The 23,571-nt window shown below is 30.4% G+C and overlaps 3 protein-coding genes and 1 long non-coding RNA gene across 4 annotated transcripts in view; 3 read left to right on the forward strand and 1 right to left on the reverse strand.

Moving 5' to 3' along the window:
* Positions 1-543, reverse strand: part of LOC117124340 (cilia- and flagella-associated protein 46-like) — a 28,223-nt gene extending 27,680 nt beyond the window's left edge. Inside the window, exons 1-2 of the mRNA XM_033270548.1 lie at positions 529-543; positions 182-376 (exon numbers count right to left, since the gene is read on the reverse strand). Of these exons, the coding sequence (XP_033126439.1) occupies positions 182-376; positions 529-543 (210 nt within the window). The remainder of the gene's footprint in view (positions 1-181; positions 377-528) is intronic.
* A 680-nt stretch (positions 544-1,223) lies between these two features.
* On the forward strand, positions 1,224-4,974 carry LOC117124357 (uncharacterized protein C713.09-like). The gene is made up of 2 exons (XM_033270574.1): positions 1,224-1,432; positions 2,188-4,974. The coding sequence occupies exon 2, from the start codon at positions 2,226-2,228 to the stop codon at positions 2,946-2,948; it is 723 nt and encodes a 240-aa protein (XP_033126465.1). The 5' UTR covers positions 1,224-1,432; positions 2,188-2,225; the 3' UTR covers positions 2,949-4,974.
* A 5,975-nt stretch (positions 4,975-10,949) lies between these two features.
* LOC117124341 (golgin subfamily A member 6-like protein 22) lies at positions 10,950-11,970 on the forward strand. The gene has a single exon (XM_033270549.1). It carries the CDS (start codon positions 10,950-10,952, stop codon positions 11,934-11,936), a length of 987 nt encoding a protein of 328 aa, XP_033126440.1. The 3' UTR covers positions 11,937-11,970.
* Positions 11,971-12,866: 896 nt separating this feature from the next.
* On the forward strand, positions 12,867-15,548 carry LOC117124358. Its single transcript, XR_004447962.1, has 3 exons — positions 12,867-13,022; positions 13,515-13,684; positions 14,623-15,548. It is a non-coding gene; the product is annotated as an uncharacterized LOC117124358 (long non-coding RNA).
* Positions 15,549-23,571: the final 8,023 nt, after the last annotated feature.

Consider the following 23,571-nt stretch of genomic DNA (forward strand, 5'->3'; position numbering starts at 1 on the left):
GTCCAATACACTCCAATAGTAATATAACATACTACTACAGTGCTCATATTTTTCCTTGGGGAAGAGAATAGAATAAAGTTCCTTGCCTAAAGACTAAAACAAACTGCCATGGACTCAAACCTTGCAATCAGAAAGTTAGAGAAAATTATAACATATTATATATACACATAATTGTACTTGCCTTATCAGCTAAAGCTTGGAAGAGAACACCATACATGGCAGCTCTTAGAGTCAGATCATCATCTGGATCTCCGAGGACCTGGGTCATTGTAGAGGACGTTCCCATAGCAACTGATGAGTGGTCGCCTTTGGAAGAGGATGCATTTCTACCCTCTTCCGGGTTTTGGGATTTTGTTTTCCCATCTTTCACTTTGTCCTTTTGGAAAAACAAATAAAGCAATTTACCTAACTGTGACATCAAAAAATATTAACAATAAATCACAATGGAAACAACAATAATTACATATAATAATAACCATATAAAATATAATATATTAATGAATATAATATAGTAATAACAATAATTACAATACCATAATGCATATAATCTTACTATTAATATAGATATATACAATATAGCAATACTAACAATATTTAATAATAAATAAAACATTTAATAATAATATTACAACAGCAAATCAATAACAAAAATAATAACGACCAGTTAATATTCAATTTGACATCTGAATTTTTTAGAAACCCGATGTCATATTACACAGTAATCACATACACACACAAAGAAATATATATTACTCTTCAGTATGCAATGGCCACAATGGAACCAATAATAACTGAAACAAAGTAGATAATAAATAAAAAATAATTTAAATTAAGGTTTTGTAAGGCTATTTTCATTTTCCCCTCATTCCTTTCTTTGTTTATATTGGATTCTATTCAGTGAATCTCATATTGAATATTCATGATTTCATCCAGGTACAGTATTATAAGCCAGCAAGATGGGCAATTCCACTATATTTAGAGGTAAGTTCCACAAGGAAACTTGATATTTATCAGTTTTATTGGCAAGTATACTTATGTATTTATTCTGCCTTTAACATGATAAAACTTACAGTGCTACACTTTAGTAGCCCAGCCTGATTTTGACCTTTAAATGTTCCTCTCAATTTAGCATCAAATTTATTAACCCAGTCTTTTTTTATTTGATTGATCAGGGAGGTATTTTATAGCGCCCTGGATTGATATTGCCAAATAGGTCACTCAAATTTCACTATTAATAGCTACTGGTTTTTCCCAACACCAAACTGAACAATAATTCATTTAACGTCATTCATTTTTGTCTGTAAACCTTCATAGGAAATTGAATAAAAAGATTGTGTAAACATATAAAAACCAAGGAAAATAGGAAGGATGTGATGTGTTGTTGATAACGAAAGTGTTACTTGTTTCTTGTAAAAAAAAAAAAAAACACAAGGTAAGTGAACTTCAAATATTCAGCCTAGTCTCACAACTGTTTTCTAATGCTTGGTATGATACATTTTATTATGTTTGTGCATACATTCAGAAAACAATACAAATATAAATAAAATAAATAAATAAAATATAATCTAAATTCCTACTGGAATATATTCCTGAAGGATCCCGACCATGAAACAATACATACACAATGATATTGATCTTATGGTATTCAATAAATAACTACCGGTAATAGAATTTAATAGCATGAAATCTTGCGGTACACCACATGAACAGTTCAGATGAGAGTTTCAAATACAGTAGATTCCCTATTAAAGGGAACACCCCTATTAAGGGGACATCTTTTTGGTCCCGAAGGTGTCCACTGAATAGTGGTTAGTATTAAAATATATACTTTCCCTGGTTTCGTGATGAAAAAAGTGTCCTCTTAATAGTAGTGTCCACTTAATAGGAGTGTCTCAAAAGGAGGGATTCTATTGTAGATTGTTTTATTCTAAATAAAGATTTTAGTAGTGATTTAAGAAAATCATTGTGTATCATTTTATGACATTGTCAGCATGCTTAAAGAATCTTGTCCAGTATGCAGTAAATATATTTAATGGTTCATATATATAATATATGGTTCCATTACTTTATTAAATGAAAAAGATTTGAACCTATTTTTAAAATTAAAAAAATTATCTTTTTTATCATAGCTTTTTGAGGAATCACTGAAAAAATTAAAATAATTGTTCATAGATAATTTCTTTGTAGTGAAACCAAGCAGAGTAACGTTGAAGGGCAAAAAGTAAATGGTAGAGGAGGGAAATGATAGCATTATAAAAGGAAAAGTGGAAGACAAAATGGAAGAGGAAGCGAAATGTGTCAATGCTGGAAGAGCGGCCCAACCAGAAGCTCATGGAGATGATCATGAAATGATCATACAAAATTTATGTGAAGAAATTGAGGGATTAAAAAGTGCTTTGAAAGAAAAGAATATGTCCATGATAAAACTGGGAGAAGAAATTACGAAAAGAGAGGATTTGATAAGTCAGGATAACAAAAGATTTGCAGCAGTTGTCGAAGAAAATCAAGAGCTCAAAAAATCTTTAAGAGCTGAAACAATGGAAAAAGATCAAATTCAAATACAATTAAGAACAAGTCTGGATGACAATCAACAGAAAGATATGCGTAATGAAAACCTTAAGGAAAGTTTAAGAGAAATGAAGAGTGATTCAGAAAAAAGGGATATTAGAAACAATGAGCTGGAAGCTAAGTTTAAAAAATCTTATAAAGATCAGGCTTTTTTATGTGTAATAATACTATACTTGCTTATTCATATATTATTCTTTGCCCCAACCCAAAAAAACTGTCAGTGCCAAGTTAGTGCTACTACGCATATCATCCAAACTGATGAATCATGCCATGTATTTATATCCCACCACTATAGCTTCATACATATTGAGTCAGAACCTACTAAGTCAGAAAAAATTCTTCTTTTGGGTCCAAAGAGAACAGAAAATAAAAAGATCTAACACTCTTTTTACATTCACATATATTTCTGGGTACTTAATGTTCAATACTAATATTGCTGATTACTCATATATTATTCTTTACAACCCAAATTGTCAGATCACTGGCTACATTATTGCTACTACACATTTCCTCCAAACTAACAACTCCTGCACTATATTTGTAATCTACTACTATAGCTCCATGCATATTCATTCAGAATTATTCAGAATTGTCTCTTTCGGGGCCCCGGTTACTAACAAAGAGTACAGAAGATGAAAAGGTAACACTCAGTTGATTTTCACATATTAAAACATGGTGTGGGATCTATTTTCATTTGCAATATATGTTTATTACATCATTACCTAACACATTTACACATGAGTATTTATGATTGTGATGGATTTGCATCTAGCTTAATTCATGGTTACTTGGCCACAAATCTGAAACCATTTCAGTTGACGTGCATGCAAATTTAATGTATATGAACAACATACAAAAAGTAAAATGGCGTTAATTGTCAGTACTTTAAAATCCATCCCTAAATCAGCGAAGGATGGAAACATCTTTGAATTATACTTAATTTTATAAATATTTATGTGTGTACAGTTTAATGCAGAGTTTGATTTGGGTGGGTTATGTGGGTCACTATGATCTTAGTGAGGTAACATCCCTACCCAAGATGAATACTTCCTTTCGGAATACAATTTATATTTTTGCATTATCTTATATATTTTTTTTTCTATATATATTCACGTTGAGAAAGTTCTGAGGACAGGACGAAATATTCGTGTGCAATAAAATACTTATGTTCCTCCAATACGTCAACCGTTTCATTTGATTTTATCAATGTCTCTATTATTATTTAATTTACTGGGAACATACGTGCTCGCAATCACATTGATGTCTACTCTATTTTTTTGGTAGATATACTATAGCCCTTGAAGGCTTTTGCCACAATAAAAGACTGAATTAAACATTTTTTTGTGTTTGCATAGTATGCTAATAATTTTTAATTTAGAAAGTGAGTTTTATGTAAAGTATATTTTTGCTAATTGTATTTTTTAGTATTCTCTATATATAGCATCGTTTCCAGACAATGTAAATATTTTTGAATTACTGTAATATACTTTCTACAAACATTTCAACTAAAACCCAGTCAAATGCTGAGACCCCTCTAATGCAAGGCAACTTCTTTAAAGTGCTAATAATAGCCTTTCAATCAGTAACACAATTAAATCTGTATTCTAACTCTGATACCACCCCACATTCTCAGGTCCATAATGTGCTCCTTGCATGCAGAAATGTTCCAATTATGTTTTTATATCAGCTACTTTCAATCTGCACATAATCATATTACTACAAATACAGATAATTTGTACATAGCAGTACTGCCATAAAGAGAACATGGTATTTTCATACACAGGTTAGAAATGTTGAAAGAAGATAAATATATTTACTTTTAACATCAAACTATAAGTACTGCTTATAGTGGATACTGAAGTCATTTTATATATAATATAATACATAAACAAACATATTGTTGTTAAATCAGTTATATTTCATGCATTTTCCAGTTTTGAGGTATGTAGTATAAGAGGTTTTTGCTGCCGTGGAATATAAAAATGTATAAAATACTGCCTTAAGATGTAAATAATTACACATTTTGAGATTTTAATGGAAGTATACAATAATATTCTAATAAGTGATGTAAGACAGTAGCCTACTGGCTCATTGTAATTACAATTGTCATTTCCTTGTTACTATACTTCCATAATTGTTTGCCATTTTAATTTAAGTACATAATAGTATTGGTATTTGGTATAAGATAAACTGTTGGCTCATCTGAATTTGCTATTTACTATTATTTCATTTAATTGATTTTATTTATGAGAGATATAAATTTAAAATGGTAAAAAATATTCTGAATTGCTGAAATGTAAATAAATTCGCATTTTGCCATTTTGATTTATGCACATTAGTACAGTATTTTATTAAGGAGTTTAAGATGTTTTAGTAGACTGTTGGCTCATCAATTAAAATAAAATTTTTAAAGTTTAAAAATGATAAAAATTCCAAATTGTTGAAATGTAAATAATTTACATTTTGCCATTTTAATTTATGTACATCAGCATCACATCAATTAAAATCTATTTTTTTTTGTTATTAAAAATATATATTTTTTTTAAATTTAAAAATATATGGAAACACTGTTGTAAATTAATTTGAATTTAAGTGAGCAGTAGTACTCTGGTATATCCAAAAAAAAAATAAATAAAAATAAAAATTATTAGATTTATGACATTATAAAAATAAATTTAAATTTTGACATTTAAATTAATGAATTATAGTATTCTATTATATTATATGCAAACACTGTTGTAAATTAATTTGAATTTAAGTAAGCAGTACTTTGGTATAGCAAAAAAAATAAAAATAAAAATAAAAAAAATTAGATTTATGACATTATAAAAATAAATTTAAATTTTGACATTTAAATTAATGAATTATAGTATTCTATTATATTGTACAGTAGTTTTATCTGCAACCTTCTTTAGTAAAATTATTTCTTTTTTTAAATCAACATTACGCTTGCATTAACACATCAATTATAAAATCAGTATGTGTACCTGGTCAGGTGGACCAAAAACTCAATCCAAGGTAACAGTGCACATATTCTCCTTGTCAATTACAAAGTCATGCAGTAAGTCTAACCAACCTAGTGTTGCCCAGCTGGTAGAACCTGGCTGTTTTTCCCAATCATAAATATGGGCTTTCAATTTGCGCAACAATGTGATGGTAGAACAGATTCACTCATCCGTGACCATTCTACATTAATGCGTCCTAGAATCAAGGCGACAATGAAAATCCAATGTGCGGATGACTTCTTAGTGACATCTTTTCGTTGTAAGTCCTACTGTCATTATGCAATCAAAAGTTCCATAATAACCAATGAAAAGAGCTTAAACCGGTAATCATGTGAATTCTCATGTGAACGTGCTAATACCTTGCACAGCGCTGCACTTTTCACAGAATGTAACCATGATTAGACATACCACGCATCCACAAAATTCTACTATTTGCTGTTGTTTAATTTTTCAGTTAAGTTTTAATTAATGCTTTTTAAATTCTGATAAAATAAAACCCATAACTTTACCATGCCTAAACCTTGGACTTATATGGCAATTTGAAAACTAAATGTGTGTTTGGTCCGAGTGGATCGTATCGAAAGGAGGAATTCCAACAATGAAATAGTAATTATCTTATATGCCCAACATACAAAAATCGTCCAAAAATCTTCTCAAACTCAAGGGTCGTCTTAAGGTCAACTCAGTGTCATACGATGTTGGGGACACTCTTAGCTGCCGTGAGAAATAATAAACATGTTGCATCATACGTTGCTGTCTGAGTTGGCATTTATATGCGGATCACCTTATATGCAAGAATAAATGGTAACTATTACAATCTATAATAAATCTATAATTATTACTAAAATAGCATTAGTAACAGGAGGAGTAAGATTTAAAGAGAGAGGACTAAATATCTCCGCTCTCATTTGTAGACTGAGAGAATATCTTTAACAATTATCCGCTGTATGTACCTTGTCATGTTGGATTCTCCACGGAAGAACGTTGGCTGACGATCATTGGCGCAGTATGTGACCAGTTACGACATCAGTCACAGGCACCACTTGATGATGTATAAACTAGATAGGTAGAAACTCACAATCTCATGAACTTTCATCTTTGTGAAGTAAACTGCATAATGACAGTAATCAGGTCATCATCATCATCATCTTCTTCTGGTACTAACTTCAATTATTAGAGTATCGCACAAAGTTAAATGGCAGGCATCGCTGCTGGCGGGTGTGTACTTGGGAGAACATTATAACCAACAAATAGTCACACAGATTTATACTTATTTAAATGTTTAAATAATCCTATTGATTTCCTCTGATGTACCCAATCAGGTTCACCGTATAAACAATGTGTTGCTTTCGATTGTTTTTCTATTATGCACCTGACATTTCAGTGCTATTTCCATCATTAATAGGATTTTCCATGTCCAACGTAATTCAGTGCAGCCTACTTTGTGTAAACGTCATTCTTCATTCAATTTCAGTTTAAATTTTGCCTACAGATTATTTCTTAAAAAGAGAATATAGGGAAGGATACATGCTTTATATACTGAAAGTGGAAAATTATACACATTTATCCTCAAAAGACTATAGAATTCTTGAACAAGGTAAGAGATTTCCAAATGTCTATACAGTGCAGTAGGTATCATGTTGTTGAACGTATTATAACTTGAAAAAAATAAAAACCAAAAATTAACTCAAATATAATATTATTAATATTGTAGATGGTATAAGGTATATATTCTGTGGAAAATAAAGGGTTATATATTTCTTATCACAATTTTTCATACGGAATGAATTAAAAAATATAATATTAATATAAGTAGACACAAGACACAATTAATTATTATCATTAATTATTAATTAACACAACTGTTACAGTATTAGTTCGGACTAATTTCACAATTTTTTTCCCCATAGAATTTGTAGAATAATATCAAGAACAACTATTGTAGTAGTGATAATAGCTGATGACAACACAAGCAAAGAAAGTGAATAACTACAACAGAAAGAAAAAAATGAATTGCACTGAAGAAGAGAAAAGGGACAATCAACCAAATATTCAAGATGAGTGTCAAGTAATGCAAGAAAATGAGGAATTAAAACATGTTATTAAAGAAAAGAACAAATTGTTAATATCCCAAGGAAGTGAAATTGAGTAGAGGGAAGAATTGATAAGCAAGAAAAATGAGAAAAATAAAATACTTCGCAATAAAGTAGAAGAACTTGAAAAATCATTAAGAGAGGAAAGGTTAGAAAAAGAGCACCTTAAAATAAAATTGGATAGTAGTCAGGATATTAATCAAGAGAAGGATAAGCAAATTAAGAACCTCAAGGATGAATGTTGTTCCCTAAACACTATTATTATGATGATCCTAGATGCTCAAAAGGCTGTTAAAAGGCAGAGAGATTTTTTGCCATCTCTATTTCATTTTATAATGCAAATACTGTTGTATATAATAATCCTAGAATACTTGAACACTATCATCGCTAACTGCATTGCCGGTATAAACAATGTGAGCCAACCTACTATAGTAATGCAGGGCAGTGGTGGTGCCAGCTGGGGGGTAAGAAGGAAATTGAACCCCCTGTCCGATAGGCTGGATCCCTCCCCCCTCCCCCTATGCCACAATATACTTGTACCCCTTTTACGCTACATGCAAACCTCTGGACATTATATTCTTAATCTATAATTTAGTATCCATCTTACTCCTAGTGTACCTATATTTTGACCTTTGATATATAACATAATACTATACATTTCAATTTTAAAATTTTTCATCTGGGAAAAATACATTTATGAATGATTTTTACACAGAAATTAACATAAAAATAACTCCACTCCCAAAGCCCCATTATATGACTAAGTTTATAAAGTATTATTTTGTCCTGTGCTTGCTGTTGGGTGTGAAAGAAACAAATGAAATACATATTTAGGATACAAGTGATGTAAAAGCAGTTCTTGGAGGTTTTTGGAAGCTTACTGGAAACATCAAAGTTTGGGTGTGGCCCTCTGTGTTTAATCAAAAGTTAATAAATAAATATAAAAGCAATTTCGTAGTTTGAAGTGAGCATGCCAATATGAAGGTCAATTGACATTAACAAACACAACATAAATTTATGGCAAACACTCGGCCACTTGACTTCTTAAAATTGTTATCATTTATTTGATCAATTATCATAGACTAAGGATGCAGTCAAAAACATACTTTGCAAAATATAAGGTCCTGCTATTCTTTTACATATTCTGTCATTTGAAAAAATTATTCATAATTTGGTGTTTTGATTATAATTAATTGAATTAATTTGTTTACTAGAGTTAGTGTTTCCAGTAATACCCCATATTTATGTCTTTATGAAGTGGTATACTCTGGGTGAATATAGAATCAAGATATCTATCATTATTGTCATTTTCACCATTTAAAAATAAAAATGTCGAAGCACTGACACAAAATGGTTTACTGTATATTGTATTTCTTTGAACACAAATATTCATGATGCACACAACTCTTCACTCCCAGACACACATATTTATACATAATCATCAGGATCATCTCCTTGTCTTCATTATGATCGCACACTTCATTTTGTAGGAATATGAGCAGCAATTTGTTCACAGGTTGGGTACTAAGGCTTATGCTGAAAAAGTCATAAAAATACGCCTAGGGTAGTTTTTGACTACTTGAGAGTAGTTTTTTTTTCTTCTGAAATTGCCAGTGGGTATGGGTGCCTGAGTTAATGCCCCTAGATATATCACTGCTTTAATTCTATTTGATGACATGTACATTTGGCTATACTAGTACAAAGAGATCTTTTTGAATGCTGAGCTGACATTCTAAAGTTTGTTCACTGCAGTTATATACATTTTTTATTGTATTTAAACATTCAATCAATGTATACTGTATAAGGCAGCCTGTCAAGTAATTGATTTATTACACTACAACATTGAACATTCTTGCATGCGTCACTATCAGCTGGGTGCAAACAGGTGTGACGACCCTTAGCAAAATGTACTTGTATTTACGGTTCCTGGTAATTCGTTTCATACAATAACATACTGGCAATAAAAAATGTATGAAACGATATTATTCTTATAATAACTGTACCACCGAATTTGTGATTTTTCTAATTTTCAAATTAATTGTTGACCTTTTTTTTTATCATGTACTGTACGACTTGCGCGACTATATTGCTTTTTGACTCAAGACCTTTATGCTATTATAAGCATCTCAGTGGGTTTTTCCAACACCTAACACCAAACGCTATCCAATTTTGAAAACGTCATTACAGTCGTTTTCCAGTCAACCTCAATAAAAAATTGGATAAAATCATAGAATAAACATAAAAAATCCAAGGAAAATAGGAAGGGCACACTGCATATGTTACAAGTGAAAGAGTTACTTCCATTTAAAAAAGAAAACAAACCACACAATTAAAGGTAAGTGGACTCAAAATCTAGCCTAGTTTCTCAAATTATTTGAAACGCTATGTGTCGCACTGCCCAGTAGGAGTTTAGTTGAGTAGAATGGTGATATGGGAATACTAAAGCCTTTGCATTTCCTCTTGGTTAAGTAGCAAATAACTTGGGATGTGACAAAATTAGACCCAAAAAAACTTACTGATAAGGTCTGTGATAAAATCTGAAACTCTAAAAACATTAAATAACGTCTTTAATTATTTTCAAATAAAAAAAGAAATTAATCACCTTTACAAGCATCTTTAAAAAGAACATTTTGCAGTGACACATTGAAAACAATTAAATTGCTAATTTAAGATCACATAGTATACAGGTATAATTTATATCACAAACAGATTTCACTAAATTCCGTTTAAATTGATTTAGAAATGTTTACCATGCAAATTATCTAATTGATTACCAGCAAATTTAAGGGACTATTAAAAAAATTATAGGAAGAATTTCATATTTAGGTGATAAGCATATTTTCACATTTAATTATAAGCTAATTATCTTACTTAAATAATTAAAATATATAATTTTATAATCCAAGTTCATTATAATAACATAGGCAATATGTCTTTAAATCATATAGAAATTTTATCAGCTAATTATAAGCTACTTATCCTATTTAAATAACTAAAATATGTAATTTTGTAATCCAAGTTCATTACAATAACATGGGCAATATGTCTTTAAATCATATAGAAATTGTATAATTAATAGATTAAAATAATACTATAAATTAATATTTAACTAATTAATCAATAAATGAATTAGATATAACAATACATTGAAAATAGCAGATGACCTGAGGAAACAAAAAAGTTATGTAATTTATTCTTATGTTTTGTAGGTTAGAACAATATCAGTAAAGCTGCACATCCTTATCAATTTTGCAATCCAAGCAGAAGGTACTGGACAAGAAAGATGGAGTCGACAAGAAGCAAAGGAAACAGAATCATTCAACAAGAAAACCTGGATAACAATCATTATAAATTGGAAAAGATAGAGGAGACAATCAAGTGCGGTGAAGCTGGAAAAGCGGTCCCTCAAACTGAGATTCTGGTCCTCCAGACTAAAGTTCAAGAACGAGAAAAACTGATAAAGGCACTACAAAATGAACATCAAGAAATGCAACAGAAATTATCTGAAAATGATACAAAAATTAAAAGTATGTCTATATATGAATATGAGTTATTGAAAAATCAGGCAGATGAAATAGAACAACGGGAGGAATTGTTAAGCCAAAGTCATGAGCAAAACACAAGACTTCAACAAAAATTGACAGAATGTGAAAAAATGTTACGAGAAAAAAATTGGGAAATAAAGAATACTAAAATTAAATTGATCAAATTTCAAGAAAATGATAAAAATATCGAAAGCCTTGAGTATAGAATGCAGAAATTGAGGGAAGAATTAAAAAATAAAGATAATAGAATCAAAGAGCTAGGAGCTGTAAATAAGTTAAATGAAGGCGTAATAAAAGATTCAAAAGCTGATAATCAAAAACTAAAAGAGCAACTAGAAGAGAAAGATATTCAAACTAGAGAAATGTCAAATGATTATAAACAAGAAATTAAAGACAACATGGAAGAAATTCAGGAAGTTAAGAGAGTTAAGGAAAGGGAAACTAAGAAATTAACTCATACAGTAAACCACCTAAATATTGAGCTGGAAAAATATAAACAAATAAATAAAAAGGTTCAGTATGCTCAGAAACAGAAAGATAACATGTATTTAACTTTAATAATTGTGTTTATTTCTTGGATATCCATTTATCCAATGTCTTTGTACTCATGGTATCATCCAGGAAATTTAATGATAATGGTAGCATTTGTTGTGGTCATCTTTAACATGCTGATAAATGTTAAAAGCATTTGGTATGATAAGTATAGTGGTATCAAAACTAATTGATATATTGTAACCATAAATTGAGGGCTTATGTTTAAGAAAGAAACATAATATATTTCTCAGAAACAAAACAATTTACTTGAAATAAAGATCATTTGTCATTATTTCGATTGTATACATTTGTCTCTTACTAATTTGATGTTTGATTCCCTGGAGAACAGAGGACAAGGTATGATATGGTCAGCAAAGAAGGGTTGGTTTTGCTACGACTCTCCACAAAACTCATATCCCAACACACACCCAGAAATAGAAATACACACATATAACATAGCTATTATTCAAACAAGTTTTTTAAATCATTGTAGTTATGATGAAAATAACAATTATGAAATATACACCATAATAGTTTTCTTTGTATGATATTATGAAATACATGAAGGAATAAATGCATGAATAATGCACTCCATAGAGTGCATACCTCCATCTATGCCAGGATACCGAACAACATGCATGCCATGCATGCTGATTAACTTCACTGCGCCTACACCCCCCATCCCCCAAAACTTCTGGACATCAAACCGAAATGCCAAATTATTAGCTAGACCATGAAAACAGTCAATTACCATATCAAAAATTATCTAGGTTTTAATATATCATGCACACATGCCTATCATGTCAACATGCAATTGACAATATGATAAATTTTGTATAATGTCACCCTCTCTTGCTAATTAGCATTGTACCAATGTCTATTGAACCTTGTCATAATGTATAGTGTTATTCATAAAGGTTCATACAATAACATAGTTGTCAATAAAAAGCTATAATTCCTTAATCATACAGAATGAGAATAACAACCTATAATAATATACTTTAATAATGTTTTGTTTGATTAGTTTATAGTCAAGTACTTGAAAAAGTATAACCCACCGTCGCTCTTGTTTGCTTTTTGACCCCAAAAAAGGTCAAATAGGGCCGTGTGCAAGATTCTGGTTTTTCCCAAACCAGTTATTGCCGATTGAATTTTCAAAACGTCACAGTACCGTCGTTCTATCAAATCAATATTTAAAAAGACTGAGAAAACCACAAATAAGAAGGAATTAATGGTGATTGTGAAAGTTATTCTTAAAAAAATCACTTTACCCAGAGGTAAGTGGACTTTAATTTGGCCCAGTATATCAAATGATTCCTAAGAATAGGTCCAGCACATTAACTATGTATGCATTTACATTGGAAAGAAGCCATTTCACAATGTCTGAGCAAAACACAGCTCTTGTCATTTTTAATCTTGTGCATCTAGTAACTTTGTAAACAGATTAGATGGCCCTTAAAAACTTTAAATTAACCCAAAATGTACAATTATTTGATTTGTAAATGTTAAAATAATTTAATTTGGTTTTTATCTAGTTAAATAGTAACATTATAGAAGATTAATTGCTGCACTTAACCATATTTTCATTTATTATAATACATTTTAATTTTTCAATTATTATACTCAGTTTTTCTTTTACTGTTTATTTTTCTATGCTAATATTTTTGAAGCAGTAACTTCTTTAGTTGTACTAAGAACCTTTTGAAGAAAATATTAATGGAATCATGAAATAAAAGCTTTCATTAAATTTGTATCTGTATTTTTCATAGGTTTTTACAAGAATCAGCTAAGATCAAAGGAATTTATCCATTCAGATGAATAAAAACAATTGAGAAAACCTACAAAGTAAAAATTAGGAAGGAGGTCGAGATACAGTTTATGCTGAAAGTGAAGGATTTATTCACACGTTTCTTAATATAAAAAAAACAAGACATTTAAGGTAAGTAGCGTTAGATACAGCTTAGTGTAAATAATTATTCAGATACCACTATTTACAGCACATAGCTATGTAGTTAATATAGAAGTAAGGCTATGCAAAGTCAATGTAAAATTGGAAGCAAAGCCCTTTCAGAGACCTTACTACATGCTCATGATGTGATGTCGTCACGACCATATTTTAATAGGCACAATACATGTATTTAATGAACATGAAAGGGCTTTTAACAACTTAAAATATTTTGATGTATGTTTGCATTAGGAAAGTGTAATTGTTCCCCCACGATAGCAGCAATTGAAATAATGAATTAAATTATGAATTTAAAAATGTAATCCTAACAATAACAATATTGTAAAAGAAAATAACTACCATAAATGCTCAAATAAGCGCTGCTCTCGGATAAGCACTGCACCAAACATGATTTTTTTTTCGCTAAGCGCCGCTCTCGAACAAGCTCCGCGGCACTTAATAGAGAGTATTTTACCATATTTAATGAAACACTTTGAGAAACAGGGTTTTTAAGTACAATATACAGTAAATAACAAAATGAAGTCACAAGTATTTATTTATATTAAAACGTTTAATTATGACATACGACCTCTGATAGGTCTACCGAACTACAGGAATAAATGAAATAGGTAACATGGGAGCGGGCATGGAAAGCACCACGTCAACATTTTTTATAAGCACCGCTCTCAAAAAAGCGCCACTTTCGAAAAAGCACCGCACTGAAGCCTCCAAAAAATGTTATAAGTGCCGCAGCGCATATTTGAGCACTTGCAGTAAATGGAATGAATGATATAACCTTTCTTAGTCTTAATTAATCAATTAAAATTTAATCAAAACCAAAATTTATGTTTCAAAACAAATTCATTTTTGATAATATAAACACACATTATCTGTGTAAATTAACAAGCTTCATTTATCCAAATTTTTCATAGGTTTTTAGAGAGGAATCAGCAAAAAAACGGATTCCAAGCAGAGTGTGTGGGACAAGAATAATGGAGTGGACAGGAGAGGATGGGGATTATGAAATAAAGCTACTGAAACTTTCTCAAGAAAATGAGCAATTAAATATTACCTTGAGAAAAAAGCATGCATCAGAGATTCTTTCCAATGATGAAATTATGAAAAAAAATGAATCAATAAGTATTATAGAAAGGCAAAACTTAAAACAGCTTGTTGAAATACAAAAATTACATAAAATAATAAGTAACATTACATTGGAAAACAAGCAAACTAATGTTAAATTGAGTTTAAGTCAAGATACCTGTCAAAGGCAATATACATACATAGAGACCCTTCAGGATAGGTTGCAGGAAAAGAAGAAAATTATGAAAAATAAAGATAATAGTATTATGGAGCTAGAGATAGAAAATAAACTTCTTGAAGAGGATAAAAAAGATTTCAAAGAGAATAATACAAAACTGATGAAGCAAATATATGATAAAGATATTTTAATGAGAGAAACTTCAGCAAAAGATAAAAAAACAATAAAAGAACAAACAGATGAAATTATAGAACTAAAAAGAGTTCAGAAAAAGGAAAAGGAAAGGGCTAATTGCCAAAAAAATGATCTGGACAAATGTAAAGAAACAATTAAAAAGCTTCAGCAATTTCAAATAATGACATATATGTGTTTGTTTATCAGTCTTATGCTCCTAATTCTGATATTTTCAGGGATATTAATTTATCCGATGTCAACTTATTCCTGGTATCATCCAGGTACTATTATAATGATGGTAGCAATTGCTGTGATGATAATCATATTGTTAATAACTGGTAAAAATATTTATATTTTGTATAATAAAGAATAAGATTGTAAAGTAAAAACATTACATGAAATTAGGTGTGAACATAGACAGCTTACAGTAGAACAATGTGAAGACAGTTGAGTAAATAAAATACTTTCACATAGTAAAGATTTAGTATTTCTCATTATTTTGATTTCATGTTTGTTCAGTATTTAACTACTTTGATGTTGCAGATAGCAGAGAAAAATACATGAAGTATGATATTCCATTATTTAGGTCTAACTTAGAGAAAATTATATCTACCGGTATATTTGGTATGGTTCACAGCAGTGGTGGTGCTATTATATGTATTTTTTACATATTAGTAGATTATATATATATATATATATATATATATATATATATATATATATATATATATATATATATATATATATATATATATATCGCCACTGGTTCACAGGGAAAAGAATAGTCTCATTATTTTTCATCAGTGGTGTACTCTAACATAAAAATGATACATGATACAAATACAACACTGATGACACATGCAAATTCTCAAATATAAAATACACACTAACAGCTAATATTGAAGTAGGTTGATGAATTTTTCATTTGTATGGTTTACCAAAACACACAAAGAGACGTTATCTATGAGACCTATCTTGTCAGCAACTGGGACATACAATTATAAACTAGCGCAATGGTTAGATGAGAAGTTAAAACCACTCTCCCAGAACAAGTACACACTTGATAACGTGTTTAGCTTTGCTAATGATATTCGCTCAACTGATACCAACGTCGATGACATATTAGTATCATATGATGTTTCCTCTTTATTTACTAATGTTCCATTGGATGAGACAATTCAAATTATTGCTGATAAAGCTTTCACTGACAACTGGTTTAATGTCACATATGGACTCAACTTAAGTAAACCGGACCTCATTACTCTTCTTAAAATTGCAACTAAAGACCAGCTTTTTCAATTTCAAAGTAACTTGTATGAACAGATCGATGGAGTAGCAATGGGATCACCCTTAGGTCCACTTATGGCAAATGCATTAATGTGCAATATAGAGGAACGCCTTGAATCTAGCAATCAAATGCACAAATACTACAAGCGATAGGTTGATGATACTCTAGTATTTATGCCTAACACAGAATCTGCCATGCAATTTCTTGACTTGCTCAACAACATTCATCCTGCCATAAACTTCACTATGAAAACTGCTGTGAACAATTCTATTCCTTTCCTAGGAATACTAATTACTAAGTATTCTAACAAGTTACACACACACGTTTATAGGAAGCCATCAGACACCAGATTACTTCTACATTATAGATGCCATGTAGACAACAAGCACAAAAAGACACTTTTAATTACCATGTTGAATAGGGCCTACAAACTATCCTCATCCAGCCACTTATTCAACGAGGAATGTGACAACCTCATGATGACCTCATCACATCCACAATTCAAATGTCAAAAGTCTACTCTAGAGACTGATAATAAATTCAGTAATAATGAAGTCGACGAGAAGGAAATGCCCATCCGAATTATCCTACCCTTCAAAGACCAGAAATCTGCCAACTCAGTTAAGCATCAACTATGCCAACTATGCAACAAAATAGACCAAAACATTTTTCCTGTTTTCACAAGCAGAAAGATAAGTGATGAAATTAAGAAAACAGAGAGAAAACCGACAATCATAAATCAGCAGTGTGTTGTGTACAGATTTAAATGTGACTTGTGTGATGTAAGTTATGTCGGATACACAAACCGACACCTCTACCAACGTATTGCTGAACAAAAAAGATTTCTGTTAGGACAACACGCTAAGGACCATAATATCAGCCCAAGCAGTATTGAGTCATGTTTCAGCATTTTAAAGAAATGTAGAAACAAATTTGACTGTCTCATCATTCATGAAATGTGGCAAAGACAAGCCAAACCAGTCACTCGTCGCAAAAATCGATTTTGAGTTACAGTATTAATACAGTGTTAGAGAGTAAAATAATACCTATAAAATGGTAAAAAAAATCATTCAAATCGGACATTTCCTTATGAAAAGAAATGTGAAAATAAAAATAAACAAAGCAAGGAAACAGTAAATTAATGATTTATACAATGTTCATACTATTATACTTAGGTTTCATAAATTATTAATACAAATGTGGTTCTTGAAAATACTTAAATTAGTGGAAGACTGTACATCAGGGCTTAATTAATTCCATTCGATAGCACCACGATATGAAATACTTTTTTTTTTGTAATTAGTCTTTGGTTTGTTAACATACATACATTTGTCTTATTTTTATGAACATCAAAGCTGTAATCATTGAAAGAGAACAAGTATGTTAAGTAAGATGGTGCCATGTTATTTAATTTTATAAACAAGAATATGTATGTAGTTTCATTGTATAATGTGTCATAGTATTTTTTAAAGGTATATAGCATAATTATGCTTGTTTGTGTACTTTTTTATTTATTAGTTAGGACTGTTGCTACTTTCTTTTATCAAACATTTTTTAGAGATCATAACGTGATGAATGAATAAATTGAATTAAATTGAATTAAATATAAAAATACATACAGAACAGCTAATAATTATTAGAAGAAGGGTGATGAATTCTTCACTTTAAAAATTTCTTTTTTACTAAATACAGATATACAAAATAATAGTAATCATTATGCAGATTAATATGCATTTTTTTATGATGATATTGATAATTATTTTTAAAAATGTAATAAAAAATATACGAAAAAAACAAATGCAAATTTTTTGAAAAAAAAAAATCCCTAAAATATTATATCAAATACAGATTATATTTTATATCATGAGTAGGAATGTGGACGTATGATAGCCTATATGAGGCACCATGTATTATTAATGTGAAGCTTTGTTTCCATACAGTCGCTACATTGTCGCTACAGTTTTTTTCTGCAATCGTTGCACTGCATAGCTGTCCCCAACGCAATTGGAAACGCTCCCTGACCAATCAGCATTGCCAAAGAAGTCGGCCATAGTGTGTAGTGATTTTTATGGAAACCAGACAATGTAATTCAACTTGTACAGTGTATAAACAAAGTCTCAACTTCATAATCATAATGTAGTCATATTTTATCAACCATAAACATCTATTTTGTAAATCTATGTTTGTATTTATATCTTATATCATGTTTTTTAAATTTGTACCAGTGATTGTACCTATAAAAAGTTTCCACAAGAATGAAAAACAACTTAAGCTGAATTTAAAAGGAGGGATTTATATATTAGAAAAATCATAAATGTAAGTAGGTTTCAAAGCAATCAAAGTCCCACAATGAGAACAATATAAGAGACTGATGTGTTTTATTGCTCAAACATCATACAAAAGACTGTTCTGAAATTCTGGAGACAAAACAGCGAAAGCCCAGTCACATCCGGGATGATGTTCATATGCACAGAGAAGGTTCAATATGGATTATAGATGATCATAGAGATGAGACAAAGGAAGTTGAAATGAGATAATAATTAACAATAACAGATAGATAAAAAAAGCAGAGGATCCACTAATTAGTCTTAAGTAAGTGAAAAAGTTGGTAACTCCGAAAAGAAACAGAGACATTTTGAGATTCAACGTTTTAATCCAGCTAGGAATCCTAATACATTTGTTGTTTATTCATGAAAAATAAGTGATCTACTTAATGTAAGCATATAGAGGAATAAAATATAAACATAACTCTATAAACATAACTTTCAATTACCTCATTTTAATTGGTTAGCTGTGATTTTGTTTTTATCTGATTGGTCGGTTTTTATTTACTTTCTGGTATACTTCTGTAATTATTGTAAATATATATGGACATATGGATATATATGAGATTTTCTCATTGATCAGTATTCTTGATAATGATTAGAGTCACTGTCTTGTTGTTTTAGATAGATTTACTTATTAGCACAACAGGACTGCTGTTGTTTATGGCTTTGTTTTTCAAAAGTCAAATCATCAAAATGAATTATTGTTTGTATTTTGGCTACCTTGCCATGAAAACTTTTATGAAGGTGATTTTTGTCACCTTAAATTGCATCCTGTGTCATTTTTATGTCATTGATGTTGCGTATTATCCCAATATCAACTCACGTAACTGTCAGTCAAAATGCAATTGCGATGTAGTATTTACCTTGGTAATCCAGTAATCAATTAATGACAAGAGAACTGTTTCAATTTGTCAGTAGAAATATATCCTAATATATTCAAGAATACTGATTGATTTTGATTAAGTTATTTTCACTAGAATAAATAGAAGAATACACATTGAGCATTATTTTTCCATACATCAAGCACCATTAGCATCTTGTTTCATGGATACCGGCAGTATACAAATCTACTCTATTATTTATATTATTTGCATTTGACGTCACATTCTCTGCATGCACCATTTTATATAAGGTGTCTTGTAATAATAGGTTCGTTATAAAATACTTGCCAACAAAACTCTAGCGACTAAGTATACTATAATATAGATAGAACCACATGTACAGAAGTATACACAAATTATAACAAGAGTAAGTTACTGTAATATTTTAATATTTATATATTTTATTTGCATCTTTAATGTTCTTACCTTAAAAAAAAAAAAAAAAAATCAGTCCCATGTGTGCTAGTTGTAGAAAACTGTTTTTTTCCAATATTGTAATACCTATTTCGAAAACATCATAGGCCTAGTCATTATTTTGCCAGCTTCAAACCTGAAAACGCTTTAAATTTAATAATAGACTAAGAAACACCTATACAAAGGGAAAAAGGAAGAAGTAGTATAAGTTGATGGTGAAACAACCAAACATTGTCAAGGTAAGTAGATAGATTTACTCCTATCTCTAGATGCAAAACAATGCGGACAATGTCAAGGGAATGAGATATGAAGCCTTTCCATTTTAATTTTAATATTTGTTTACCTATTGTAGAATCAAAGTATATTATAATAAATGTTTTAAGATTTTTATATTTTTATGTTTTGATTTTTATTGAGGTTTTCATATATTATTAAAATTACAATGCTAGCATTTTAAGCTTTGAACATTTTACTGCTTGTGATTATATCAAAATACATATAATGTAATACATTTCCTCTTATACCTGCTTGAATACTTACTTGAAGTATTAGGTCATTTATTGAGGCTATAAGCTGATAATGACAAATCCAAATGCTAAATTTTGCATTAAATCACATATTATAATATTGTTTATACATTTAAGCATTTGCAAAATACCTTTGGTATTAAAAAAAAATTATTAAATTGAGTGTATAAAGAAATCTTGAATACATTACTACTTTAATTTAATTAGTGTTCGATATTTGGCAGAATTCTTCAATACCTTTTCCAACATAAAATACATAAATCAAAAATTAGTCAAGATGCAGATTCTTGGACATTTCTAGCATATATATTTTACATCACATTGGATCTGTAGAGAATAAAATGTATCGTTCATTCTATATATACCTTCAGTGATCAGCAAAACCTAAAGAACCTCTTAAAAGACATATCTCAGCAAAGTTTACAGAACAATACAGGTGAAATCATCGAAAAATGAAAGGGAGAATATTAATATAGACATGGAAGATCAACTAGATGACTACAGTGCTGACAATGTGGAAAACGAAGGCAATGAATTCAAAGAAGACGATCTTGGAATTCAACAGAAAGGTTTAGATGAGCAATTAAAAATTGCTTTGAAAGAAAATAATGCTTTAATAGAGTTTATGGTAGACGAAATTAAGAAAGGAGATCATTTACTAGGTGAGAAAAAGTTCCATTGCTATGCAGTGTAATACAAAATACAAAAATCATTAGGAGATAATATATTGCAAAAAAAACAAATTATGATTAATGGAATAAGTCAAGACACTTGCAGCATGATTTTCGTGCCAATGATTAAAGACTTTTGGAATGAGCGTGAGGGGTATGTGAAGTGTGCGCGTCATGTCGTAGAAAGAATTTTTAAACGTTAAAAAATTTGGCACATATCAATGTTCGTACCATATGTGTGAACCATGCATGAACATTGAGCAAACTCGGCACCAACACTGCCGATTGTGATGTCAATTAAGAATGCTCTTCCTCTTTCTGCCTTTTCTCCTGCTCTTCAAGAATAGTCCACAAATATGTCCAGATATAGATCTGGGATTCAGCATGTTGAATTGTCCACAGCGAGTCGAAGAAAAACCTAAGCTATATGTATAATGTGACGCCAAGCCAGACGAAGCCTGACCAAAAATTGCCACGACGACTTTATACATGCACCAAGTCATCGGGGCAATGCGGGAAGACAGCGGGAATTATGCATGTTGTATGTGATGCTGCGCGACAATGTAGTACGGTAGACCTGAGCCATGCGCGAACAATACTTAACCTATGCGTAAACAAAGTATTGCCATTGCGTGTTAATGCGTGTAAATACGTTGCATTTTTGACCCACATTGTGTACACAGTGCGAAACAGTGTACAGTGCACGAACAGACCGCAAACACAGGTGCACACTCTGCAGCAACCTCCGAAATGGCAAGTCTTGCCACAACGTATTGCGCGGACAAAAATCGTACAAGTGTAGGGGTGGCTTTATGTCTCTTCACTGATTCATCATTGAAACATAAATTTTCAGATGAACAACTTGAGATTAAAAGGAAGGAAGGGTAACAATTACTTAAGATTTCCTACTGTGCATTTACTATTTTCCATATTATCTCAACATTTTAATACTACAGAGCCACTTTTGTCTCCAACTTCCATAATAATGGTATTCTAGGGCTCGGTTTTTTTTTTTTTAGATTACCTTACTCTGCAACAAGATGAAAGTGTTCCCATGTTCAGCTTGAAAAATATGGAAGTGCCAGGTAAAAAATTATTATCTATATATCCATTATCTGAATCAACAATTTTAAACAGATTGGAAGCATAGTATACTGTAAATACACCCAAGTGGTTACCAAATATGAATGAAAAAAAGTTGATAATATATTAAGATATATAAAAATTTATCTATAATATATATATATAGATGGAGTGGACAAGAAGCAAAGGAAACAGAATCATTCAACAAGAAAACCTGGATAACAATCATTATAAATTGGAAAAGATAGAGGAGACAATCAAGTGCGGTGAAGCTGGAAAAGCGGTCCCTCAAACTGAGATACTGGTCCTCCAGAAAAAGTTCAAGAACAAGAAAAACTTCATGATGAGATGCTACAGAAATTATTTGAAAATGATATGAAATTAAAAATGATGTCTAAATATGAATATGAGTTAATGAAATGTCAGGCAGATGAAATTGAACAACGGGAAAAATTAATAAGTCAAATCCATGAGCAAAACACATGGCTTCGACAAAAATTGATGGAATGTGAAAAATTGTTAAGAGAAAAAAATTGGGAAATAAAGAGTAATAAAATGAAATTGATAAAATGTCAAGAAAATGATAAAAATATTGAAAGCCTTGAGTATAGAATGCAGAAATTAAGGGATGAAGTAAAAAATAAAGATAATAGAATCAAAGAGCTAGGAGCTGTAAATAAGTTTAATGAAGGAGTCATACAAGATTTAAAAAATGATAATGAAAAACTAAAAGAGCAACTAGCAGAGAAAGATATTCAAAACAGAGAAATGTCAGATGATTATAAAAAAGAAATTAATGAGAACATGGAAGAAATTCAGGAAGTAAAGAGAGTTAAGGAAAGGGAAACCAAGAAATTAACTCATACAGTGAACCATCTAAACATTCAGCTGGAAAAATATAAACAAATAAATAAGAAGGCTCAGTATGATCAGAAACAGAAAGATAACATGTATTTAACTTTCATAATTGTGTTTATTTCTTGGATATCCATTTATCCAATGTCTTTGTACTCTTGGTATCATCCAGGAAATTTAATGGTAATGGTAGCATTTGTTGTTGTCATCATCAAAATGCTGATGTTAAATGTTAGCATTTGGTATGATAAGTATGGTTCTGTCTAATAGATATATTGTAACTCTAAATTGATAACATTCAAAAGAGCATCTGTCAGGAAAAAAAAAAGAAACTGACTTGAAATAAAGAAGTTTTTCAACCTCAATTGCACATTTTTCTTTTACTAATCTGACGTTTAAC

The sequence above is a fragment of the Anneissia japonica genome, unplaced genomic scaffold, assembly GCF_011630105.1.
Source record: "Anneissia japonica isolate Jap-2015-1 unplaced genomic scaffold, ASM1163010v1 scaffold750_len1593409_cov174, whole genome shotgun sequence".
NCBI lineage: Eukaryota > Metazoa > Echinodermata > Crinoidea > Comatulida > Comatulidae > Anneissia > Anneissia japonica.